The sequence below is a fragment of the Vipera ursinii genome (genome assembly GCF_947247035.1).
Source record: "Vipera ursinii genome assembly, chromosome: 13".
Classification (NCBI taxonomy): domain Eukaryota; kingdom Metazoa; phylum Chordata; class Lepidosauria; order Squamata; family Viperidae; genus Vipera; species Vipera ursinii.
In genome coordinates, this window is record NC_139526.1 from 4,475,240 (window position 1) to 4,500,086 (window position 24,847).

Genomic DNA, 24,847 nt, shown 5'->3' on the forward strand with positions numbered 1-24,847 from the left:
GTACCTTTATCCTGCGTTTCCTGCATAATTCATGTAAACTCTTCTGCACAAACCATATTGAAACCAGCAAAAAATACATGAGCTTCTATTAAATGCTGTAGTGATTCTCATGCAGTTACCACTGAAATCTAAATCTAAATGTGAGGAAATCTGTGGCATTGGTGGCAACCCATACCTGAAAAGTTCACTGAAAAGGAATTAGGTCTTAGGGAGATATGAGGCAGTTGCAATATTAGACAAGGCGACTGACTTCTTATAATGTATATAAGCTTTTTATGTTCATATTCATAGGCCTACATATTTAAGAATGAATTTTAACAGCTTGTGGGTATCCCTAAATCTGCAATAGAGGAGAAACATTGGAGAGAGGGAGAAATGGTGGGTGACAGTTTCTAAACTAGTCCTGCCTTCATTTATTGAGTTTAAACTTTCCTTCAGCTGGACTTTGGTGGATGACAAAGGGAAAGAACCTTTATGTGTGTGTGTGTTTGTGTGTGTGTGTGTGTGTGTGTGTGTGTGAGAGAGAGAGAGAGAGAGAGAGAGAGAGAGAGAGAGAGAGAGAGAGAGAGAGAGAGAGAGAGAGAGAGAAGATGGGACATTAACTACCATATACGAGAAAACCTGGTTTCACTTAAAATATGCAGCTCTTCCCTTTCAAAGCTTTAACTGGCTGCTAACCATTAACAGTAGTAGTTTTAACTGTTCAGTCATGTCCAACTCTTGGCACCATTATAGGCAAGGGCTCTCCATGCTATCTTGTCAAACATAGCTTCTTTTCAGTTGTTGGATGTTCATCTTTGCATCAGCTACAATGGTATCAAGCCAGCAAGTTAATCATTAATACTTCTTAGTAATAAGAATGACTATTTAATCATAAGAATTGCTAATGAATTCCATAGGATAATTGTTTTATAAGTGACAAAGTGAAACAAGAATACTTCATTTCCTATTCCACAATTTGATAATTTGTTCTCAGAAATTTGTGACTTTCTGAGAAGAATATACTATACATTTATCCATCCACACACTGCAATTATAACCAGTGCTTCTATAGCTTAATTTTTGCTGAAATAGATTTAGGTGTGAATAGTGGAAACATGAATATGAGAACAATTTCTATTTAACAAAATAGATATACATGGAATATTAAGATCAAGATCAGCTTTTTTTTCTTTTTTTTCCTTTACAAAGGTTGGTGAACCAAAATATTTTGCTACTTCAGACAGGCGTAGAGGCCACAGATGTGAAGTAAGGCTATACGATGATAGCGAGTCTTCCTTTACAATGATATGGTAAGTGCTGGTTGAAACCATAATTCAGCTATACTAATGAATACAAAAATGTGAAGCAACAATGGATATAATGCATACAATGATCACCAACTGAAGCCAGTTAATTGTGTGACCTTTGTGAAATACAGGATTCATTAAGGCGTAATGTTCTCGGAGCTTTGAATATAGAACCACCTTTCGTTTTTGTTAATCCATCAGGAAAAGTTCTGCATCCAAAACTCTCCAGAAAGAAAGGGAGGTTGCTGCATCTGTAGGCTTTTGAATCTGAAAGAAAAAGTTTTTAATTCTATTGTCTGCATACAAGTATAAAAAGTAAGGAAAATTACCTTGATGGAAATGTGTAAGAAATGCTAGCAAGACAAAGGGAGTTGTAGTCCTGAGAAAAGTGGTAACATTCAGAAGTGGGTCAGGTAGATGCCTCCCTGATTCACTGGAGAATAAGAAAGGGTGGAGGAGATACAGCACTATCAGACTTGCAATATTCTGTAATAGGCTCTCTCAATAAAAACAACTATAATCCACAATTAGTCAGTGGAACAGCTTGACTCCCTGAGTTGTGGGTGCTCCATTGCTGGAGACTTTTAAGAAGAGACTGGACAGCCTTTTATCCAAGATGGAATAAGGATTCCTGCCTTGAGCAGAGGGTTGAACTAGAGGACCTCCAAGGTCCCTTCCAGCCCTATGATCCTATTCCTATTTCTCCTGTAGAGTTGATTTCCTGGTTTGTTCTAACTACCAGGGCTTACAATACAGATAACTGAGATTAAACTTTTTAGGAAAATGTAAACTAAAGATGTAGCCTGGAAAGACAAAGAACATGTGTATTCTATTAACTGTTAATATGACTAATTACTTTAGTCTTCAAATGTACAGGTTGTCCTCGACTTACAACCACAATTGAGCCCAAAATTTATGTTGCTAAGTGAGGCATTTGTTAAGTGAATTTTGCCCCATTTTACGACCTTTCTTGCCACACTTGTTAAGTGAATCGCTGCAGTTGATAAGTTAGTAACCTGGTTGTTAAGTGAATCTGGCTTCCCCATTGACTTTGCTTGTCAGAAGGTTGCAAGAGGTGACCTTGGGACATAGCAATGGTCATAAATATAAACCAGTTACCAAGCATCCAAATTTTGATCACATGTGGGGATGCTTCAAAGGTTGAAACTGAAAAATGGTCATGTCACTTTTTTCAGTGCCATTGTAACTTTCATCAGTCACTGAACTGTTGTAAGTTGAGGACTACCTGTATTTAGCTGATAGCTCACTATCCTTATGCCTTCTGTTTTTGAGGGCTATGGAGAACTTAAGATTCCATTCCAAAAAAGGGCTTGAGAGCATATGGAGACATGAACACATCACCTGCCTATGATTGTTTGAAACAGATGCAGATAAGTACTATATTCATGCCTTCCATATGTTCAGAAACATATTCTTAAAATAATATCTAAAATGCTATGCAGCCCTAATATTTTGAACTCTTAAATCTAACCCATCTGGATGTGTCTTCCCATATGAAATCTTCCAATTATTGAGTAATGAAATCTTCACATACCAGATTCATATGTGAAGATAAAAGATCTTTCCATTTGCTCTGGAATTCATTTAGTAGCATAGTTCCTGACTGTGTAATTTTTAGGGAGGTATCAGAGAAACATCTGATCAAGTATTTGCTTTGTTTTTGTTTTTTATTTACTAGTTTTATTTACAGTATTAGTATATACTTATATGCTTTAATATCTGAATACTTCCCTTACAATCAAACATTTTAAATAAACAAGCATTTATTTATATTAATATAATGCTATTGTCTTCTCTAGTTGGGACAATGAATCTATTCAGTTTGCTCAGAGCTGGGTACCCCAAGAAACAGGTATCTTTTTTTTCATTTTCATGTACAGTAGATTTTTGTTAAGATATCTAAAGTTTGCCTGGAATAACAAAACACATTATATTTTCTTTCTCAGTAATATTTGCATCTGATATAAGAATAAATTTTGACAAATTTAGAAACTGTATGATTGCAACTGTAATCTCAAAGACCATCATTACTATTAACCCTGGTAAGAAATAGTTCTTAAATTCTGTTTAAAATATCATAAATGCTTATTCTATTAATTTTAATGAATAGAAGGTTGGGAATTTAAAGTCAATGGTTTGGATCTGAAATAAAACTATAAGTATAAATAATATATCATAAACAATTTTAGCAATGCATATATTACACAAGGGTTGAACCTCCAACTCTTAATTTTTTCAAGGAAAGCAAATTTAGTAGAGATCCCTGCTCAGTCTTATTGTTTCTCTATAGGGCCAGTTTGAAGTTATATTGGCTCTGCTCCCCAGTTATCTATATACCCTCATTTACAAAACTTTCATCTAAAATCCTCATGATATGTTATAGCATTGCACATATTTACTTGTATTAATATTATATTGAAAAATATTTTTTCAAGATACAGCAGAAGCCAATATTTTATTCAACTTTATAAGACAAAGTCCAGAAATGTTAGACTTGGATGATGAAATGAGAGATCAGATCAGGGAGTCCATAAATTGTGAGTGGTCTTTTAAATATTTTTTTAACATGATTGAGATCTTAGTTGTCACTTCCGTCTTTTAAAGAATAGCCGCTCCTTATAACTGATTGGAACTTTGCTTGAGTATAACCTAAAACAATGATCTTATCTATTTATGAAAAAAAATCATACTTTGCAAGGATAAGGCATACAAATTGGAGAATAACACAGAGACATATTCAGCCACTATAGTATAGGTGAATGAATGCAAGGTTAGGCCAGTCTGGAAAACCAGACTTATATAAAAATAACCATTCTGGTTATATACTTAAATGAGGAAATGACTGCAAAATCCACTAAAATGTATGGAAGTTTCCTAAATCATACATCATGGTAACCTACAATATAATTGGTTTATGGTTTAGTATTATGTATGAATCTAGCAACTGTGGTTTATAAATCATGGTTAGTATTTTGCTTATTTTAGGAATTTGGGGATCATTTAGAGCAGGGGTCCCCAACCCCCGGTCCGTGGACCAGTACTGACAGTGCATGTCAGCAACCGGTCCACACTAACAAGCAAAGCCCCATCCATGGGATGCAGGCAGCACACAAAACCACGCACTCTTCGGTCTGAGGAAAAACCTCTCTCCCTGATGCCCAAAAGGTTGGGGACTTTTGATTTAGAGTCAGTTTTGTGCAGTGGTTACGGTGATGATTTAGAAAGCAGGAGACTGAGTTCTACTCCCACCTTAGGCATGAAAGCCAGCTTATTTGAGACCAATCCCTCTCTCTCAGCCCAACCCATCTCACAGGTTGTTGTTGTGGGGGAGATCGGAGGAGGAAGGTGTACTATGTACATTCCCTGCCTTGAGCTATTTATGAAGTAATAAAGGCAGGATAAAATTCTAATAAATAACATCATGCTGCCCTTAGAGCCACCTGGTTTTGCAGAATGAACTATTCATATTTAGTCTTAAACTTTAAACATCAATCCAGTCAAGTTTCGTTCTTTTCATGTGCTTTTTTTTCTTGTTATCTATAGTGCAGACAATAGTTGATGTTTATACAGTGGAACAATTAAAGATGAAAACTTTGCAAAACGAAGGAAAACCAGAACCATTTTATGGCATTATTTTTGCCTACATTTCTACATTGAATATTGATAATGAAGCAAGTAAAGTAATACGAAACAGATGGTAAGCACCTTGTTAAGGGAAATTGAGTAGCATTATGGACATTTATTCTCTTCTCAGTTTCAAATTAGCCTGGAAACCACTGAATTTGTACATTGAAATGAACTCTTTAGGCCCTGAAATCTAACCCCCTGCTCAGAGCAGTAAGCCTAATTAAAGTGTGCCTGCCAGATGGTTACCCAGCTTCTGCTTTAATCTATTCAGTGAAGTCTACTATCTCCTTTGATTATGGATTCAACTGTCAAAATTTTCAGTCTGAAAAAAAGAGCTATAATACAGAAAAATCCATTTGAAAATCAGTTAACTGTATACCTATTAATATGTTTCCTTTTTTTCTTTGTAGTGTTAAATGCCACTATGTTGTCAATGAAAAGACAAATACATGTTCTTTTTGTAGCAGCACTAACTCCTTAGATGTGGATGCTGTGCCAGTGTTTGCCAGCTTTGATTTACTAGTTGATCTAACTGACCATACAGGAACTCTTCACTTTTGCAGTCTCTCAGATGTAATAGCTGAAGAAACTTTAGGTCACACGGTAAGAACATAGGAAATAGTTTTCTACTATTTGAATTTAGTCTTTTAGGTTTGTTATGCCAGTAAAATTCCTGGAAATTCTCATCAATAATGTTTGGGGCCAATTCAGAATTTATAGATACCAAAATGCTTGTAGAGTAAATCTGCTGCAGTTAATGAAGTAGGCACCATTCTATTAAAAGCTATTCCAGCTTAAATTTACTAAGCACCTATGATATCAAGGGCATCACTAGTTATCACAAGTTAGATGTCAAAAAACTTCATTAGAGCCAGTTTGGCCTAATGGTTACGGCACCAGGCTAGAAAGCCAAAGACTGAATTCCAGTCTTGCCTTAGCCCTGAAAGCCAGCTGGGTGATCTTGAGCTAGTCATTCTCTCTCAGCTCAACTCATCTCACAGGGTTGTTGTTGTGGGAAAATAGGAGACAAAGGTGGTTTGGATATGTTCCCGCCTCAAGTTATTTCTAAAAATAATAAAGGCAGGATACAAGCAACCTTAACAGTTTTGCTTCACAGCTAATATATATTAAGAGCATTCTACAGCAACCAATTGGATATAAATAATTTACTCCTGGGATAGCATTTATAGTGAAGTAATAATTTTGACTCATTTTTATGTATTTTCTTTCCAGACAAATTAGGGAAATTGCATTTACTGTGTTATTTGCCCTGCAGAAAATTTAGCTTTCTGATCATTATACCACATTCTGGACAGGAACATTTTATTGTTGAATTATGTTTGATTGCAGACCTAAGTGTAGTTGTAACGAACTGAATTGTGATCACTCCACTAGGTCCAAGAATTTCAAGCTCTGACAGAAACACAAAAGACAACATTAAAATGGCAACTCCTTCTAGAAAGAAGCAAAATTTATTTTAAGGTAAGTGTAATAAATAATAATAAAGAATGATAAAATTCTATAAAAGAGACAGTTTGGTGTGGTTAAGATGCTGATCTAGAAACTAGAAGACTGAATTCTAGAAGACTGAATTCTAGGCCTTCTTTAGCTATGAAAGTCAGCTGGTGAGCCATTCACTCCCAATCCACTTCATGCATGTTGTTGTGAAGAAACAGGAGGCAGGAATATTAAGTATGTTTGCTGCTATGTTATATCTATCTCTATCTCTATTTATCTACTGTATCTATCTATCTATCTATCAATCATCTATCTATCTATCTATCTATCTATCTATCTATCTATCTATCTATCTATCTATCTATCTGAGATTGTGCAGATTGTGCAAAGAAGCAGAGGAAATATTATAAACAATATCACAGTTAACCAAAATGATTCACTGGAACATCTGTAAAAATTATCATGTTCCAGTACAAGTAATCCTCACCTTATAATCACAATTGAGCCCAAAATTTCTGTTGCCAAGCAAGACAGTTGTTTTGCCCTGTTTTACAACCTGTCTTGCCATAGTTGTTAAGTGAATGGCTACAGTTGTTAATAACATGGTTATTGAGTGAATCTGGCTTCCCCATTGACTTTGCTTGTCAGAAGGTTGCAGAAGGGGATCACATGACCTTGGGACACTGCAACCATCATAAATATGATCCCATTGTCAAGCATCCAAATTTTGATTGCATGACCATGGAAATACTGCCACGATCGTGTGAAAAATGGTCATAAGTCACTTTTTTCAGTGCCGTTGTAAGTTTGAATGGTCACTAAACAAATAGTTGTAAGTCAAAGATTATTTGTATGATATCCTAAGAGGAATGTCAAACTGGTGGCCCACAGGCCAGATGTGTCACACACAGGCCACGCCCACCCCAGCTCCACAAAGGCAAAAAACGTCACAATACGTCACAATATGTCATGTGATGCGATCGCGTTTGACACCGGTGTCCTACTTTCTTAGGAAGAGCTTTGATCCATAGGAAAACCAACATCAGTTAGAGAAGTGGCAGCTGTGATTCCACAATGCTATGAATATAATTACACAGTAATTATTACAGCTGTTTATGTTCCACCTGATGCCAATGTCAGCACGGCACTTTCCAAACTGTATGACGTCATCTCCAGGCAGCAGCAAACTCACCCAGAGGGTGCTCTTGTCGTGGCTGGGGACTTCAATCAAGCTTGTCTGAAGACAGTTCTCCCCAAGTTTGTACAGTATGTGCAAGTTTCCACCAGAGGGAAGAACACTTTAGACCACGTGTACTCTAATCTGAAACAGGCATACAGAGCTTTCCCTCTCCCCTACCTGGGTACATCCAACCATCTTTCACTCCTGTTGTGCCCAAAGTATGTCCCTCTCAGGAAAAGAACTCAGGCAGTCACGAAAAGGGTCAAAACCTGGCCAGTGGGTGCTTTCAGCCAGTTGCAGGACTGCTTTGAAACCACTGACTGGAGTGTATTCGAAGAACAAGTTGCAAGAAAAAGTATGTGAACCCTTTGGGATTACGTGGAGTTTTGCATGAATTGGCCATAAAATGCGCTCTAAACGTCATATAAGTCACAACAATAGAAAAACACAGTCTGCTTAAAACATTAGCTGTTGTCATGTTTTAATTGAACATAAGATGGAAACATTCACAGTGCAGGGTGGAAAAAGTATGTGAACCCCTAGCCTAATGACTTCTCCAAGAGCTAATTGGAGCCAGGAGTGAGCCAACCTTGACTCCAACCAGTGTGATGATATTGGATGTGTTGCTGACAGCTGTCCTGCCCTTTAAAAACACACACCTGTTTTGGGTTTACTGGTCTCAAGAAGCACTGTCTGATGTGAACTATGCCTCGCAGAAAAGAGCTCTCAGAAGACCTACGATCAAGAATTGTTGACTTGCATGAAGCTGGAAAGGGTTACAAAAGTATCTCCAAAAGCCTTGATGTTCATGTGTCCACGATAAGACAGACTGTCTACAAATGGAGAAAGTTTAGCACTGTTGCTACTCTCCCTAGGTGTGGTCGTCCTGTAAAAATGACTGCAAGAGCACAGTGCATAATGCTTAATGAGGTAAAGAAGAATCCTAGTGTGTCAGCTAAAGACCTACAGAAATCTCTGGCACATGCTAACATTTTTGTTGACACATTTACAATAAGGAAAACATTAAACAAGAATGGGAGGACACCACGGAGGAAGCCATTGCTGTCCAAAAAAAATATTGCAGCACATTTGAAGTTTGCAAAAGAGCACCTGGATGTTCCACAGCACTACTGGCAAAATATACTGTGGACAGATGAAACCAAAATTGAGTTGTTTGGGAAAAACACACAACACTATGTGTGAAGAAAAAAAGGCACAGCACACCAACATCAAAACCTCATCCCCACTGTAAAACACGGCAGAGGGAGCATCATGGTTTGGGGCTGCTTTGCTGCCTCAGGGCCTGGACAGATTGTTGTCATTGATGGGAAAATGAGTTCCAGAGTTTATCAGGACATTTTGCAGGAAAACGTACGACCATCTGCCCGCCAACTGAAGCTCCGCAGAGGATGGGTGATGCAACAGGACAATGACCCAAAGCATACAAGTAATTCAACAAAACAATGGCTTCAACAGAACAGAATATGCCTTCTGGACTGGCCCAGTCAGAGTCCTGACCTCAACCCAATTGAAATGCTGTGGCATGACCTTAAGAGAGCGATTCACACCAGACATCCCAAGAATATTGCTACACTGAAACAGTTTTGTGCAGAGTGGTCCAAAATTACTCCAGATTGTTGTGCAGGTCTGATCTGCAACTACAGGAAACGTTTGGTTGAGGTTATTGCTGCCAAAGGAGGGTCAACCAGTTATTAAGTCCAAAGGTTCACATACTTTTTTCACCCTGCACTGTGAATGTTTCCACCTTATGTTCAATTAAAACATGACAACAGCTAATGTTTGTGTAGTATTATTTTAAGCAGACTGTGTTTTTCTATTGTTGTGACTTACATGACATTTAGAGCGCATTTTATGGCCAGTTCATGCAAAACTCCACGTAATCCCAAAGGGTTCACATACTTTTTCTTGCAACTGTATACAGATTTATTTATTTATTTATTTATTTATTTATTTATTTATTTATTTATTTATTTAATTTATATACCGCCCTATTCCCGAAGGACTCAGGGCGGTTCACAGGGCAAGTTAAAAACAATACAAAAAGAGAGAATAAAATACAATTAAATTAATACAAGCCCACAAAATTAAGATAACATTAAAATTGAAATTTAAAATTAATTTAATTTAGCTTAATTTAATTTAATTTAATTTAATTTAAAATCCCTCAGTCCAGGCCAGACAGTTTAAACAACCAGGTTTTTAAGTCCCGCGAAACAAGCAAAGGTCGGGGCAGTCCGAAGTTCCATTGGCAGTTCATTCCAAAGGGCGGGCGCATCCACAGAGAACGCCCTGCCCCTGGGAATCACCCGCCGGCAATCTCTAACCGGCGGAACCCTAAGGAGGCCCTCCCTGTGGGCGTTCACAGGACGATGGGAAGCTGATGCTGGCAGCAGGTGCTCCCTAAGGTAATCCGGACCCATGCCATTTAGGGCTTTATAGGTCATCACCAGCACCAGGGCTTTATAGGTCATCACCAGATGCCGTACTCTCTTATATTAGAACATGCACTGATAGTGTAACGACAGAAAAGTGCATTAGAGTTTATAGGAACTGTAAACCCTGGATGACTGCAGAGATACGAGAGCCCGGGATTCTGCCTTTAAGGCAGGGGACAGGGAAACATACAGAGAGGCCAGGGCAAATCTCAGAAGAGGCATTAGGATGGCGAAACAACAATAAAAACACAAGGTGGAGAACCACTTAGCAGACAACGATCTGAGGCAAGTATGGCAGGGACTGCAGCACTTAACCAACTACAAGGGCAGTACGAGGCGCATGGCTAACACCGATGCCTCGTTGGCTGAGGAGCTGAATATCTTCTTCGCTCGCTACAAGGTAAAAAGACCAGACCCCGTAGCCTTTGCTGGCCGGCCTTCTGATTCTCAGCCACTCACCCTGTGTGAACACCAAGTGAGAGCTGTATTGAAGGCTGTGAATCCCAGCAAAGCCGCAGGCCCAGATGGGGTGCTAGGGATAGTGGTTAGGAATTGTGCCGACCAATTAGCAGGGGTCCTGACAAGGATTTTTATCATCTCCTTGCAAACGGCATGTGTACCATCGTGCTTGAAAGCAGCTACCATTGTCCCAGTCCCCAAGAAAACTGCAGTTGAGTGCCTGAACGACTACAGACCTATTGCATTAGCGTCTGTAGTCATGAAATGCTTCAGAAGATTGGTTCTCCAACATCTCAGGACATGCCTCCCACTGGATTTTGATAAACATCAATTTGCCTATAGGGGGAATAGGTCGACAAACGATGCCATAGCTACTGCTTTACACTCTGTAGCAAGTCATCTCGAGAAACCTGGAAGTTATGTCAGGATGCTTTTTGTTGATTATAGCTCGGCTTTCAACACCATTTTGCCAAGCATTCTCATCGAGAAGCTGACTGACTTGAAATTCTCCCCCGCCATCTGCGATTGCATTCAAGACTTTCTTAGGGACTGGTTACAAACAGTGAGGGTCGGGTCTGCTTTGTCCAACCCCCTAAAGCTTTGCACCGGCTCGCCACAGGGCTGTGTGCTTAGCCCCTACCTGTACTCTTTATACACATATTACTGTGTATCATCTGACCCATCCACTGCGATAATTAAGTTCGCAGATGATACGACTGTGGTGGGTCTTATTACAGGTGGGGATGAGACAGCATACAGGGCAGAGGTACAAAAACTATCCATCTGGTGTAGTAACAACAACTTGCACCTGAACATCAGCAAGACGAAAGAGATGGTGCTAGACTTCCGGAGAAAAAAGGAGGAACCTGCCCCACTTTACATCGGGGAGGACTGTGTGGAGAGAGGTTCCTCCTTTAAATTTCTGGGAGACTACCTCTGCGAAGATCTGACCTGGAAGGTTAATACAACCCAGGTGGCTAGAAAGGCCCAACAGAGGCTTCACTTTCTCAGGGTCTTGCGGAAGAACAGGGTAGAACAACGGCTAATGACCCTCTTTTACCGGTCTACTATAGAGAGCGTCCTCTCGTATGGTATTGTGGTTTGGTATGCTGGTCTGACAGCCGTGTATAGGAAAGTATTACAGAGGGTGGTGAGTACAGCACAAGACATTGTGGGCTCTCCCCTGACACCACTGGATGACATCGCCAGGGCTCGTTGCCTTGGAAGAGTGAGGAAAATTCTCAGGGATGACTCACACCCTGGACGGTATCTCTTTACTCTCCTACCATTGGGTAGGAGATAGAGGAGTATAGCCAGCCGCACCAACAGGCTGAAAAACAGCTTTTATCCGTGGGCTGTTAGGCTTTTGAACGGGAAATAATTTTTATAAACTTTATGCAGAATTGACTTGCGAGGCCGGTGTGTGGTGCAATCAGTTCACATGGTGTAATAAGATGGAGGTTTGTTGTCACTGTGAGTTGGGGGGTGGGAGCATGAAGGGAGGCTCAGCTAATCTCAATGTATACATGGTTGTACTTTGACAATAAAAGTTCATTCATTCAATACACATGACTTGACCCAGTCCACTAACATCTGAAAATCCACAATCAGTTTCTTCTACTGAATGAAAAACTGATCTGCAAGAAAAAGACATTTCTACAATATTTTGGCACACACTATCCAGACTTAAAAAACTTATTTTTTTTACAAATTACTAAATTCATGTTTATAACTGCTCAAATATTTTATCAAAATTCTCTAGCAGTATAGAAATCTAGGAGATACAAATGGAACAGTGGAGTTTTTAATAAGTACTATTTATGAAACAGTCTACATAACATAACAGTGTTCAGCCTATCAATCTAGAAATAAGGAGAAATTTCCTGACAGTGAGAACAATTAATCACTGGCTTACCTCAGAAGTTATGGCTGCTCCATCACTGGAGGTTTTTAAAAAGAGATTGGATATAGCCATTTGTCCAGAATGATAGGGTCTTCTGCTTGAGCAGAGGATTGGACTAGAAGACCTCTAAGATCCCTTCCAACTCTGTTGTTCTGTTATATGATCTTATGAATTTAATTAGACATGATGTTGCTGACAAAAAAATGAACTGGGGAGCATCAAGTGAAGTTTCTTCAGACCTGTAGAAATTTCTCTTTATATTATTCTAACGTAGCTGTGATCTCACTAACGGAAAAATTAATACTTCATGATTAAAAGAAAAAAAACAGCTGGGAGGGTTAATAAAAACACAACACAAAAATTCCCTTCACTGTTTCTCTCCTATTTGAAAGTATACAGTATGTTTACATTCCTATAGCATGCTTAACCAGTTCTATTAATAACATAGCAGATCCATTTGCTCATGCTAATCTTTTTAATTATGTTGATGCTTTGTATCTTACGTGAAACAAATGTCCTGGCTTACAGTTCAAGTATATTGCATATACCAGAAAAATGGGCTAATTAATTAACCAGGTTAAATGTGTTGCCGAAACAGAACCATTGTATAATTCAACTTTAATATTATTTTTTTGTTGCAAAAAGAGGGGAAAGTCTTTAAAAATTGTGGTGATTTATACATTTACTCCTATAGGTTATTTTTTCTACAACAGCACGAACTGGGCTGAGAGTGAAACTGCTTTCTTGCAAGCTAGCAGATCCAGTGGAGGCTTGCCAAAACTTGCCTGAAAAAGGAAAATAACTACGTTATGCACCTTCAAAACAACTGGAAGCAATTCTTATTTTATCCAAAGCATGGCGAAATGACATCTTTGGAGGGGACTGTACACTCCATTGCAAACACTTGTAAAATAGACTTTATTAAGGTGGCAAGATTGTGTCTGACTTTGAAAAGTTTGTTTCAGTTTCTAATTTAGTTTTCCATTATACTGTGGAAGGAATATATGTTTTCAATATTCCTCACGAGCATGCTTAATTTTAAATTACCTCAGAAGGAAGAACATTCAGGACATTCTATAGTGAGAGATGGTTTATAGCTGAGAGTTTCAATTAGGAGAAAAGCACCATCTTCATGTGTTGTACATGAACTTATTACATGTAATGAAGGAGTGTCCTATCTCAGCACTTTCCCATTTCCCCCCTTTAAGTCTTCAACAGGGAATCTGACCTGTGTTGCAAAATGTAACTACATTTTGTTTCATAGTCAATGGGCAAGTAATATGAACTAACTGGCATTTATTCACAGAAACAAAAAGATAAGTTTTGGCTTCATTTCAAAGTGCTTTTTAAATCTTACATTATAAAACATAACTTTTAAAAAATATAATTTGGCACAAAATTCCTTCATTACTTGGTTATGTTTTTAAGGAAGGTACATTATAACTATAGAATATAAAGTGTTTTTGCAGTCTTAAAAATATATAGGCTTTTTTATTTATAGTTACAGGCTGGCCTTTTCTAGACAAGCCAAAAATAGGAAATGGACAACCGATATAGCTTCTAAACTTGAACTTGCCAAAGGGAAACCGCCCAGATATCTTATCTATATAAACCATAGCAAAAAGACTCCTGTATTATGGTCTGTTTAGCTGCTCCAACTAGGCAGTTGGTGTACGTTTGTCAACATATTGTTATATTCTGGTTTATCTTATGTGTACATAAAGCCACTGTGTCTGGTACTCAATAGTTGGGATCTCTATGGGTGGCACTCTGTGAGAGAGGAGGACATGTGAGAAAAGGCAATCAATGAAGGTTCTTCTGAAAGCCTACTTTTTTCCATCTCAGGGTGTGGTGGGGGGAAGGAATCTGGCCTCTTGTGTGAGCAATCAACCCTCTTTTTCCTTCCAGAGAAAAGTCCCCAAGGTGTTTTTCATCTTCAACATCATCTACTTTGCATCTTAAAGTAAAAAGAAAGAAAGTCCGGTTGCCTTTTGAAAAAGCACCTTTGGGACAACCATGACCTGGATGACTGAGGAGTTCCACAGACGTTTCTAGGGAAAAGGAACTTCCACACATCAGGGGCGGCTTTTCTGCCGCGCTACCTGGAAGTGTATTCTCAGCAGCCCCTCAATCCCGGCTTCTATTTCATCCTCCTCTTGCACAGCAGAAACTCCTTCAGGGGATCCCGTTAAGATGATGTCCCCTTCTTCCAAGGTGACAATCCCACTGATGTAGCTGATGATATATGGAATGGTGAAAATCATGCCAGATGTGTTCCCTTCTTGTCGTAACTCTCCGTTTACCTTTAGCCAGATCTTCAACTGATGTGGATCTGGGACTTTCTCCTTGGGCACAAAGTCGCTCACTGGGCAGGAGGTGCTGAATCCTTTGGCCAGAGTCCAAGGAAGCCCTTTCTTCTTGCACTCCTCCTGAATGTCCCTGGCTGTCATGTCCAGGCAGAGCGCATAGCCGGCCACATGGCCCATGGCTGCTTCTTGAGGCACGGTCTGGGCTCTCTTCCCAATCACCACGCCTAGTTCCACTTCATGATGCAGCTTATCACAATAGTAGGGCTGGATGATGGGACTGCCTTCCCTGACATAGGCTGAGGAGGGCTTGAGGAAGAAGAGTGGCTCAGTGGGGAGGGCATTCTTCAACTCCTTGGCATGTGCTGCGTAATTCCTCCCCACACAGAAGATGTTCTTGCCCCATTCCCAGAACTTGCCTATAGGCTTAGAAGAAGCCATGCTGCAATGATCAGTGCTTCAAAACAGTAAAACCTGGGGGTAACAGTTGTTGTTTAGCCTTGCTTGAAGAGCAACAATTTCTCCACACAGTAATTTGGATCCTTCTTTTGTCTGGAGGGGGGAAAATCAATAATTTATAGCTTTGTTCTTTTTTCCCCATACAGCTTGGTTTTGGTTGTTGCTTAAAAATTCTACACACGATTTATTTCTTTGCCAAATTATATGGAGTGGAATGGAATAGAAATAGAAATAGAAATAGCATAGCATAGAACAGAATAGAATAGAATAGAAAATATGGAATGTAATGGAATAGGATTAGAATAGAATAGAATAGAATAGAATAGAATAGAATAGAATAGAATAGAATAGAATAGAATAGAATAGAATAGAATAGAATAGAATAGAATAGAATAGAAAATATGGAATGGAATGGAATAGGAATAGGAATAGAATAATTTAATAATTTAATTTAATTTAATAATTTGATTTCTATACCGCCCTTCTCCCGAAGGACTCAGGGCGGTGAACAGGGCAATACACAATAAAAATCAAATACAAAAATTAAAAAACCATTAAAAAACCATTAAACATCATGCCCATAAAATCAATACATATTAAGTTAAAAACTAATTTTAAAAACCCAACCCCATCCCGTCAGACCAGGCCAGCTTGTTCGAAAAAGAATGTTTTAAGATCGCGCTGGAAGGAGCGAAGGTCGGGGGCCATCCGGAGCTCAACCGGTAGGCGGTTCCAGAGGTCTGGCGCGCCCACAGAGAACGCTCTCCCCCTGGGGGTCACCAATCGGCATTCTTTGATCGGCGGCACCCTGAGGAGGCCCTCTCTGTGGGAGCGCACTGGACGGAGGGAAGTTGATGCCGGTCGCAGGTGTTGCCGTAGGTAATCCGGACCCATGCCATGAAGGGCTTTGTACGTCATAACTAACACCTTGAACCTCACCCGGAGAGCAACCGGTAGCCAATGCAGCTCGCGGAGCAGAGGTGTAACATGGGAATATCGGGAAACTCCCAAGACGACTCGCGCGGCTGCATTCTGCACCAGCTGGAGTCTCCGGGTGGACCTCAAGGGCAGCCCCATGTAGAGAGCATTACAGTAGTCTAGACGAGAGGTCACCAGCGCATGAGTGACTGTGCGCAAGGCATCCCGGTCTAGATAGGGCCGCAACTGGCGCACCAGGCGAACCTGGGCAAAGGCCCCCCTAGTCACAGCTCCAATATGCTCTTCCAAAGAGAGCTGTGAGTCTAGAAGGACCCCCAAGTTGCGGGCCCTATCTACGGGGGGTAATAGCTCACCCCCCATGGCCAATGATGGAATAATCGGAATTTCCCGGGATGCCGGCACGAACAGCCACTCAGTCTTGTCAGGGTTGAGTCGAAGCCTGTTCCTCCCCATCCAGACCCGGACCGCCTCCAGGCAACGGGACATCACGTCGAGGGCATCACTGGGGTGGTTTGGGGTCGAAATAAAAAGCTGGGTATCATCAGCATATTGGTGATACCCAACTCCAAAACCACGAATGATCTCACCCAGCGGCTTCATATAGATGTTGAACAGGAGAGGCGAGAGAACCGATCCCTGAGGAACTCCACAAATGAGAGGTCTCAGGGTCGATCTCTGCCCCCCTGCTAACACCGACTGCGAACGTCCCAGGAGGTAAGAGGAGAACCACTGGAGAACTGTGCCTCCCACTCCTAACCCCCTGAGACGTCGCAGCAGGATACCATGGTCGATGGTATCAAAAGCCGCTGAGAGGTCTAAAAGGACTAGGACAGAGGAACAACCCCTGTCCCGAGCCCGCCAGAGATCATTCACCAGCGTGACCAATGCCGTCTCCGTGCTGTACCCGGGCCTGAAACCCGATTGGTACGGGTCTAGGTAGTCAGCTTCCTCCAAGAACAAAGGGAGCTGATGCGCCACCACGCTCTCAACAACCTTCGCCAAAAAGCGAAGGTTGGAGACCGGACGATAGTTGTTTAAAATTGCTGGGTCCAAGGCAGGCTTCTTGAGGAGGGGTCTCACCACCGCCTCCTTCAAGGCGGCGGGAAAACTACCCTGACTCAAAGAAGCAGTAATCACTGCCTGGAGCCAGCCTCGTGTCCCATCCCGGGCTGCATAAGTCAGCCAGGAGGGGCACGGGTCCAACAAACACGTGGTGGAGCTCAGCTTCCCCATGATCTTGTCCACTTCTTCAGGGGTCACAGGATCGAACTCTTCCCAGATTAAATCGACAAGACCGCCCGTATCCTCTTCGTCAGACTCTGCCCAGTCGGAGTCCAAACCGGTCCGGATCCGAGCGATTTTGTCTGACAGAAATCGACTAAACTCCTCGGCTCGACCCTGCAAGGGTTCCTCCCTCACCTCCTGATTAAGGAGAGAGCGAGTCACCCTAAACAGGGCGGCCGGGCGATTATCTGCGGACGCAATGAGGGTGGCAAAGTGGTTAGACCTAGCCACCCTCAATGCTGTGAGATAAGTTCTCGTAAACGACCTTAGTCGTAACCGGTCGGATTCTGATCGGCTGGACCTCCAACAGCTCTCTAGGCCCTGTCTCCGACGCTTCATCTCGCGGAGCTCCATGGAGAACCATGGGGCCCGTTGGGATCTGCGTCGGGTCAAGGGCCGCATGGGTACAACTTGGTCGAGTGCCTCTGTGGCTGCCCTTTCCCAGGCTTCCACCAGGGCATCGACCGAGCTGTGAGCAAAGGAGGCAGGTGGGGGTCCAAGCGCCGTTTGGAACCGCTCAGTGTCCATAAGGCGCCTAGGGCGGAATAGAATAGAATAGGGCGCCTAGGGCGGAATAGAATAGAATAGACTATATGGAGTAGAGTAGAATTAGAATAGAATAGAATAGAATAGAATAGAATAGAATAGAATAGAATAGAATAGAATAGAATAGAATAGAATAGAATAGAATAGAATAGAATAGAATATTCTTTATTGGCCAAGTGTGATTGGACACGCAAGGAATTAGAAAAAACTCAAGCTGGCCTACATTAAAAATACAACAAAAGTAATCAGAATATCAAAGGTACAAAATGAAATGATACCATTGGGACTGATCACGAGAGCCTTGCTGTGGGTCCCACTGGTGAAAGAGTGTGCAGTTTTGGATTCAGAAAGTGTGTGCTGTTTCTGTGTCAGCATCAGCTTTTTCTGTGTCAGCATCAGCTTTTTGGAACACCAATCCCCTCAAGATTAAATTCGCCCTGACCATAATGATTCTTCTGGAGCCTGAAAATCTGGATGTCTCCCTGGGCAGGAGGGTCAGATTCCTAGCTGCAGCATGTGAGGCTCCTTTAAAGACCAACAGGGATGGGCCAAACAAGAGATAGGTGGTCCTGGGATTTTCAAACTTTTCAGGCTGGGGAATCCCTAATCAAGAAACAAAGGTCTAATGACAGAAAATCTGCGCTCTCTCTCTCTCTCTCTCTCTCTCTCTCTCTCTCTCTCTCCCTCTCTCTCTCTCTCTCTCTCTGTGTGTGTGTGTGTGTGTGTGTGTGTCCCTGTTTTGCCTTAGCCCCTAATGAAACCTATAGTTTTTGCAAAACTCTAGAACTCTATGGGATACAATTTAAAAAACCCTCAATAGAACCAGAACAAGTCAATTCCTTGTCTTTTCCAACTTAAAACAATTGCTATAGTCCTCTAGAAAAGCAGAAATATAGGGATGAAGTCCAGGTTTCTGCTCTTTCATGGTATATCTTATTCAGCAATTGCCTTCTAACATCTGGATTTGCAGAATAACCATCCTAATTGCAGACTACTGATGCTTCTGGCAGAAATCAACATTGCTACCAGCAGAGTCAGGTAACAGTAATAAAGGTAAAGGTTCCCCCGCACATCCGTGCTAGTCATTTCCGACTCTAGGGGCTGGTGCTCATCTTCATTTCAAAGCCGAAGAGCCAGCGTTTGTCCGAGGACGCCTCTGTGGTCATGTGGCCGGCATGACTAGACGCCAAAGGCGCACGGAACACTGTTACCTTCCCACCATAGTGGTCCCTATTTTTCTACTTGCATTTTTACGTGCTTTCGAACTGGTAGGTGGGCAGAAGCTGGGACGAGTAACAGGTGCTCACTCTGCTACGTGGCACTCGGGATTCAACCCGCCAAACTGCCGACCTTCTGATCGACAAGCTCAGCGTCCTAACCCACTGAGCCACCGCGTCCCTGGTAACAGTAATACTGTAATATTAATAACATAATTTTCTTTTCCAAGTTGCCTGATTGCATTCAAGCCACTTACCATATACTACATTATTACATATTACTCTATACCAGCAATAATTTGTCCACACACCTATAGCATTAATCCTAAAAATAAGTATTATGGTTCCTATGCCTTCCAGCATAACTTTTACATACCATAGGCAGAATTGTTTAATGCTTCAGGAAAAAAAGACATATTCCCCACTATTGCAAAAAAGACTTTCTGCCTACTTTTTTCATTTTCTGAAAAATATTATCTTGAAGCAAGAGAAAAGCCTCCAGATGCTCTTCTCATTCTGGGATTGAACTTTGCATCTCAAGAGAGCCTTCCTGCATTTGGTCACTGATTAATTGTTCTAATTAGGTCAGTTTGGACTCAGATTCTATGGGAAACTTCCCTATTTCAACATCCATTGAAAACTACTATACAGGTAGTTCTCGACTTATGACAGTTCATTTAATGACCATTCAAAGTTTCAACAGCACTGAAAAAAAGTGACTGATGACCATTTTTCATTCTTACGACCAGGGCCAAGAGATCAACATTTGGACGCTTGGCAACTGATTCATCCCGGGAGATGTGATCCCCTTTTGTGACTTCTGACAATCAAAGTCAATGGGAAAGCCAGATCCATGGAACAACTGTGTTCTTTAACTGCAGCGATTCATTTAACAACTACGGCAAGAACAGTTGCAAAACTCACTCAACAACGCTCTCACTTAGCGACAGAAACGCTGGACTCCATTGTGGCCGTAAGTCGAGGACTCCCTGTAAATCATAAGACACCCATCGGAGAAGGTGGTAGGAAACGATGAGAAGGGCAATAGGGGTGTCTAGCACAGGGGTAAAGAGGAGCAGGGAGAGCCTCAGAGCTGCCACTCACCTTCCCGTCCGGCCGCTTCTTCCGTAATCCGCACTGGGCAGGGGCACCGCCGCGCAAGCCCCGCCTTGAGAGGGCGGGCCCCGCAGGCAGCGCAGCCATTGGGCGGCGGCGCGCCTGCGCCCAGGGAGCGCCCGCCGGAGCGGCTGGGGTCTGCCGGGGCGCGCGAGCTTCGGTTGCGGCGCCTCCGCCTCGGACCATGGTCTTCGCGGGCGGCGGGAGGACCGGGCCGGCTCTACTGCTGCTGGGCGCGCTTCGGAGCGGTAGGTGGCGGAGGGCGGCGGAGCCTTGGCCCGCGCAGGAGGAGGCCCGCCGCGCTCCCTCGGCCGGCTCCTCTCGGGAGGCCCGCTGCCACGGAGGCTTTGGGCGGAGGGTGGAGGGAGGCAGCCGGTGGGGCCGGGCGGCTTCCAGGAGACCGCAGGCCGCCGCCGGCCAGGGCCATTCGGGGCGCCCGGCTGGACTCTGGCCGTGGCGGGCGCCGAGGCCGGATCCCCTTTCCCGGGCGGGCCGAGCCAGGCGGGGAAGACGCGGCGGCGGCGCTGGGTCGAAGTCCGGCGCGCGCCTCTGCCCGAGCCGCATGTCCGGCCACGGGGATCGCCCGAGCCGCCGCGCTGCAGCCCTGGAAGCCCCTCACCGCTCAGACCTGGTGGAGGCGTTGTCCTGCCTTTCCCAGGTCAAAAGCAGGGGAAATGTCCCTTTGCGCCCTCGCTTAGGCAAATTCCCCTTGGAAAATTTCCTCCCGGCCCCGCAGTCGGGTTGATTAGCTGCTCCTGCTTCCGAACGCATCTCCCTTCCGTTCATAGGAAATCGAGCAGTGACACCTATTGGGTGAGGCTTTGCTAGAGCCCCCGCCCCGCCCCTTCCCCACATGCCCTGCTGGAGAGCACCTGATTAGGAAAAAATGGAGAGGGGTCACATCAAAATGGCATTGTTTTTCATTGATCAACTAACAGAATAACAAAGTTGGAGGGGTCCTTGGTGGTCTTCTAGTCCAACTCCCTACTCAAGCAGGAGACCCTATATCATTTCAGACAAGTGGCTGTCCAGTCTCTTCTGGCAAGCCTTCAAGTGATGGACGAGGGAGGGAGCGAAGGAAGGAAGGAAGAGCAGAATAACAGTTGGAAGTGACCTTGGAGGTCCTGTAATGCAAAATCTCATTTTGGTTGATTGGGCAATAAAGACAAAATTTCAGTTTCAGACTATAAAACTAGTTTTCCGTCGCAGCTCAGTTTTCAAGTCGCATGTTATTTGCTGAAGGAGCATTTTCAAAAAGATGCCACTTGTCCTTTTGACAAGTAGTTTTGTACAGAAACACGCACACAAAGTTCAAAACCTTGAACCATTGGCAGGTTTTCACAAAATGCTGACAAAACAAGTTCAATAAATTTCACAAATTCCCAGCCCGAATGGTAATGATCCAGGATTTAAAGAGTTGTTGAGGATGATTTCATCTGAAGTTTGCCTGTTTCTTCTTGTAATTATTCGCACTGTTAGGTGTAATATCTTTGTTTAGATACTGAAACCCAAAAGATGTTGCCTATGAGGAAAAAGTGGTTGCTTTGAAGGTGGCCAAGTTGCCTGTTGATTAAGTTTAGGTTCCAGTTGACTCCAGGCTATAGAGAAACATTTACATTGGCTTTCCTTCATCTGGTATCCTCCAGATGTGTCAGGAATATCAATCCCTGAATTTGCATGTGCGGTTCTGAGAATTATGGTGCTAAAAACATCAGGACAGCACCAAATTGCCCAGAATAGAATAGAATAATAGAACATAGAGAAACAGGGTTGGAAGGAATCTTGGAGGTCTTCTAGTCCAACCCCCTGCTCAAGCAGGAAATCCTATACCCTATAGCCTGGAAGGGACCTTGGAGGTCTTCTAGCCTAAGGCAGGAGTCCTTATTCCATCCTGATCAAATGGCTGTCCAGTCTCTTCTTGAAAACCTCCAATGATGGAGCACCACAACTTCTGGGGGCAAGCTGTTCCACTGATTAATCATTCTCACTATCTCCTTAGTTCTAAGTTGGATCTGAATGATCTTCCAGCTGTTACTTCTTGTCCTGCCCTCTTCTCTGTGACAGTCCCTCAAGTATTGGAAGGCTGCTATCATATCACCCTTAATCCTTCTCTTTGTTAGACTAGACATACCTAGTTCCCTAGTTCCATCGTATGGTTTAGCCTCCAGACCCCTTATCATCTTTGTTGCTCTTCTCTGCACTCTTTGTACAGTCTCAACATCTTTTTCATATCATGACGGCAAAACTGGAGGCAGTATTTCAAAAATGGTCTCAGCGGTGCAATATAAAACAGTACTATCACTTCCTGTGATCTTGAACTATCATCATCTCTCTGTTGATGCAGCCCAGGACTGTGTTGGCTTTTTTGGCAACTGTAGCACGTGGCTGCAGTTAAGAGGTGGTCCATTAGGATGCCTCTCACAGTTGCTACAGTTGAGCCAAATTCTTGCCCAAGTGTAAAAAAACCCTTACTTTTCTCACCACTGACTTGCATTTTGTTGGATAGGGCCAGGGCTTTTTTTCTCATAGAACGCTCAGAACGGAGTTCCGGCACCTTTTATGGATGGTGGGTTGTATGACATGTGTGAGTTCTGGCACCTTTTTCTTTTACAAAAAAAGCACTGGATAGGGCCCAGTGTTCAGGTCTGACAAGATCCTTCTGAATCTGGCCAAAATGCTAAACCCATAAAAAGATAAAGAGAAATCCTCTTGAGTTCAGCTCTTGATGACTGCAGAGAAATATCTCCATGGTTTCTTTGGTAGTAGTATGGAAGACATTTCCCCTTTTCCAAGATTTTTTTTTAAACTTTCCAATCTAGCCTGAAATTTTCTGACTGATGTGATCTCCCACATGAGTACTAAGCATCCCTTGCTTAGTTCTTTGAGATTAGCAAAAAACAGCTGGAGTGGTGCTGTATCTATCGCGAGTGATACGCAGTATGTCTTCTGCCCTTAGCTAATCCATTTGATTACTGGTTTTCCAATATTAAATCTGTTGCCATCAGTCATATGATCAACTTAACCAACAGGCTGGTGAGAAAAGAACGGATTTACAAGGACTGTAGATTCTGCAACTAAGGGCAATAGAATAACAGAATATTCTATTCTTCTGTCCTTAGCTACAAAATCTACAGACCTTGGAAACCCATTCCTTTCCTCACCAGCCTGTTGGTTAGGTGGATTATATGGCTGATGACAACACTGGGAATCCAGTGATCAAATGGAATAGCTGATTTGCAGGAGTGGGGCCCGAAATAGGTATGGGGGATGGTCGGGGTTGTAGATCCATATCATTAGTTTCCTGTCTGCTAATGGATGGTTGTAAGTCAAGGACCCCCTGTATGTCCATGTCAGAATGTCACATGCATCTTTGCATCTATATGTCAGAAGCATGATCCCCAGCCTCCTTGTAATAAATCACTGCTCACATACTGGATGGGAGCCTTAAAGCTTCAAGATGCACCCAGATTTTCAGGCCTTCTAAAATGCAGGGAGAGTTGTAGGACCCCCACTGGCTTGAAGCAGCGAGTGGGTGCAAGCCCCCTGGCTAGGATGCTCTTACTGAAATATAGGCAAGTGACCGTTCAAAGTTACAACGGCACTGAAAAAAGGGACTTAGGGCCATTTCTCTCACTTATGACCATTGCAGCCTCCCCAGGGTCACATGATCAAAATTCAGACACCTGGCAACTGACATGCTTATGACGGTGGCAGTGTCCCCCTGGGGTCATATGATCCCCTTTTGCAACCACCTGACCAGCAAAGTCAATGGGGGAAGCCAGATTCACTCAATGACCATGTGACTAACTTAACAACTGCAGCGATTTGCTTAACAACTGTAGCTAGAAAGGTCATAAAATGGGGCAAAACTGACTTTTAAATGTCAGAAATTTTGGGCTTAGTTGTGGTCGTAAGTCGAGGACTACCTGTACTATTTTTCAGGCTTTCCTCGACTTAACAACCACAACTGAGCCCCAAATTTCTGTTGCTAAGCAAGACAATTAAGTGAATTGCACCCTGTTTTGCCATTTTTTTTGCCACGGATGTTAAGTGAATCACTGCAGTTCTTAAGTGAATGCTGTGTGGCCATCGAGTGAGCCTGACTTCCCCCATTGACTTTGCTTGTCAGAAACTGGTTGGGAAGATTGCAACTGGTGATTGCAGGACGCTGCCACAACCATAATAAATGCATGCCACAAGCCAAGCATCCAAATTTTGATCACATAACCTTAGTTATGTGATCATAACTGCAGTTATGCTGCAATGATTGTTAACTATGAGAACTGCTCATAAGTCACTTTTTTCGGTGGTGTTGTAACTTTGAACGGTCATTAAATGAACGGTTGTAAGCCGAGGTCTACGTGTATAACATTTCATATGGAGCTTTCCGTAAAGGGCAGGTGAAAGGAATTCACCCAAATCTTAAGAACAGAACAGAATAAGAGAGTTGGATGGAACCTTGGAGGTCTTTCAGACAAGTGGCTTTCCAGTCTCTTCTTAAAAGCCTCCAGTGATGGAGGAGGGAGGGAGGGAGGGAAGGAAGGAAGGAAGGAAGGAAAGAAGGAAAGAAGGAAGGAAAAAAGAATA

General features: G+C 42.6%; 3 protein-coding genes across 4 annotated transcripts in view; 2 read left to right on the forward strand and 1 right to left on the reverse strand.

Moving 5' to 3' along the window:
- Positions 1-13,195, forward strand: part of MEIOB (meiosis specific with OB-fold) — a gene marked incomplete at its 3' end in the record, with an annotated part of 29,130 nt that extends 15,935 nt beyond the window's left edge. Inside the window, exons 6-13 of the mRNA XM_083373196.1 lie at positions 1,192-1,292; positions 3,110-3,162; positions 3,257-3,352; positions 3,746-3,847; positions 4,854-5,007; positions 5,348-5,540; positions 6,333-6,419; positions 13,088-13,195. Of these exons, the coding sequence (XP_083229322.1) occupies positions 1,192-1,292; positions 3,110-3,162; positions 3,257-3,352; positions 3,746-3,847; positions 4,854-5,007; positions 5,348-5,540; positions 6,333-6,419; positions 13,088-13,195 (894 nt within the window). The remainder of the gene's footprint in view (positions 1-1,191; positions 1,293-3,109; positions 3,163-3,256; positions 3,353-3,745; positions 3,848-4,853; positions 5,008-5,347; positions 5,541-6,332; positions 6,420-13,087) is intronic.
- On the reverse strand, positions 12,186-20,270 carry FAHD1 (fumarylacetoacetate hydrolase domain containing 1). The gene is made up of 2 exons (XM_083373195.1): positions 20,249-20,270; positions 12,186-15,251 (listed from the first exon to the last, which is right to left on the reverse strand). Exon 2 carries the CDS (start codon positions 15,138-15,140, stop codon positions 14,469-14,471), a length of 672 nt encoding a protein of 223 aa, XP_083229321.1. The 5' UTR covers positions 15,141-15,251; positions 20,249-20,270; the 3' UTR covers positions 12,186-14,468.
- A 90-nt stretch (positions 20,271-20,360) lies between these two features.
- The window catches only part of LOC310646274 (hydroxyacylglutathione hydrolase, mitochondrial-like), a 50,681-nt gene continuing 46,194 nt past the window's right edge, over positions 20,361-24,847 (forward strand). For both annotated transcript variants that reach the window (XM_083372573.1, XM_083372578.1), the window contains exon 1: positions 20,361-20,508. In XM_083372573.1, coding sequence (XP_083228699.1) covers positions 20,445-20,508 — 64 coding nt within the window. In that variant the 5' untranslated portion in view covers positions 20,361-20,444. The remainder of the gene's footprint in view (positions 20,509-24,847) is intronic.

Bases quoted from the DNA above. Each gene is read 5' to 3' on its own strand.
- FAHD1 (XM_083373195.1), bottom strand. From the start codon at position 15,140: ATGGCTTCTTCTAAGCCTATAGGCAAGTTCTGGGAATGGGGCAAGAAC.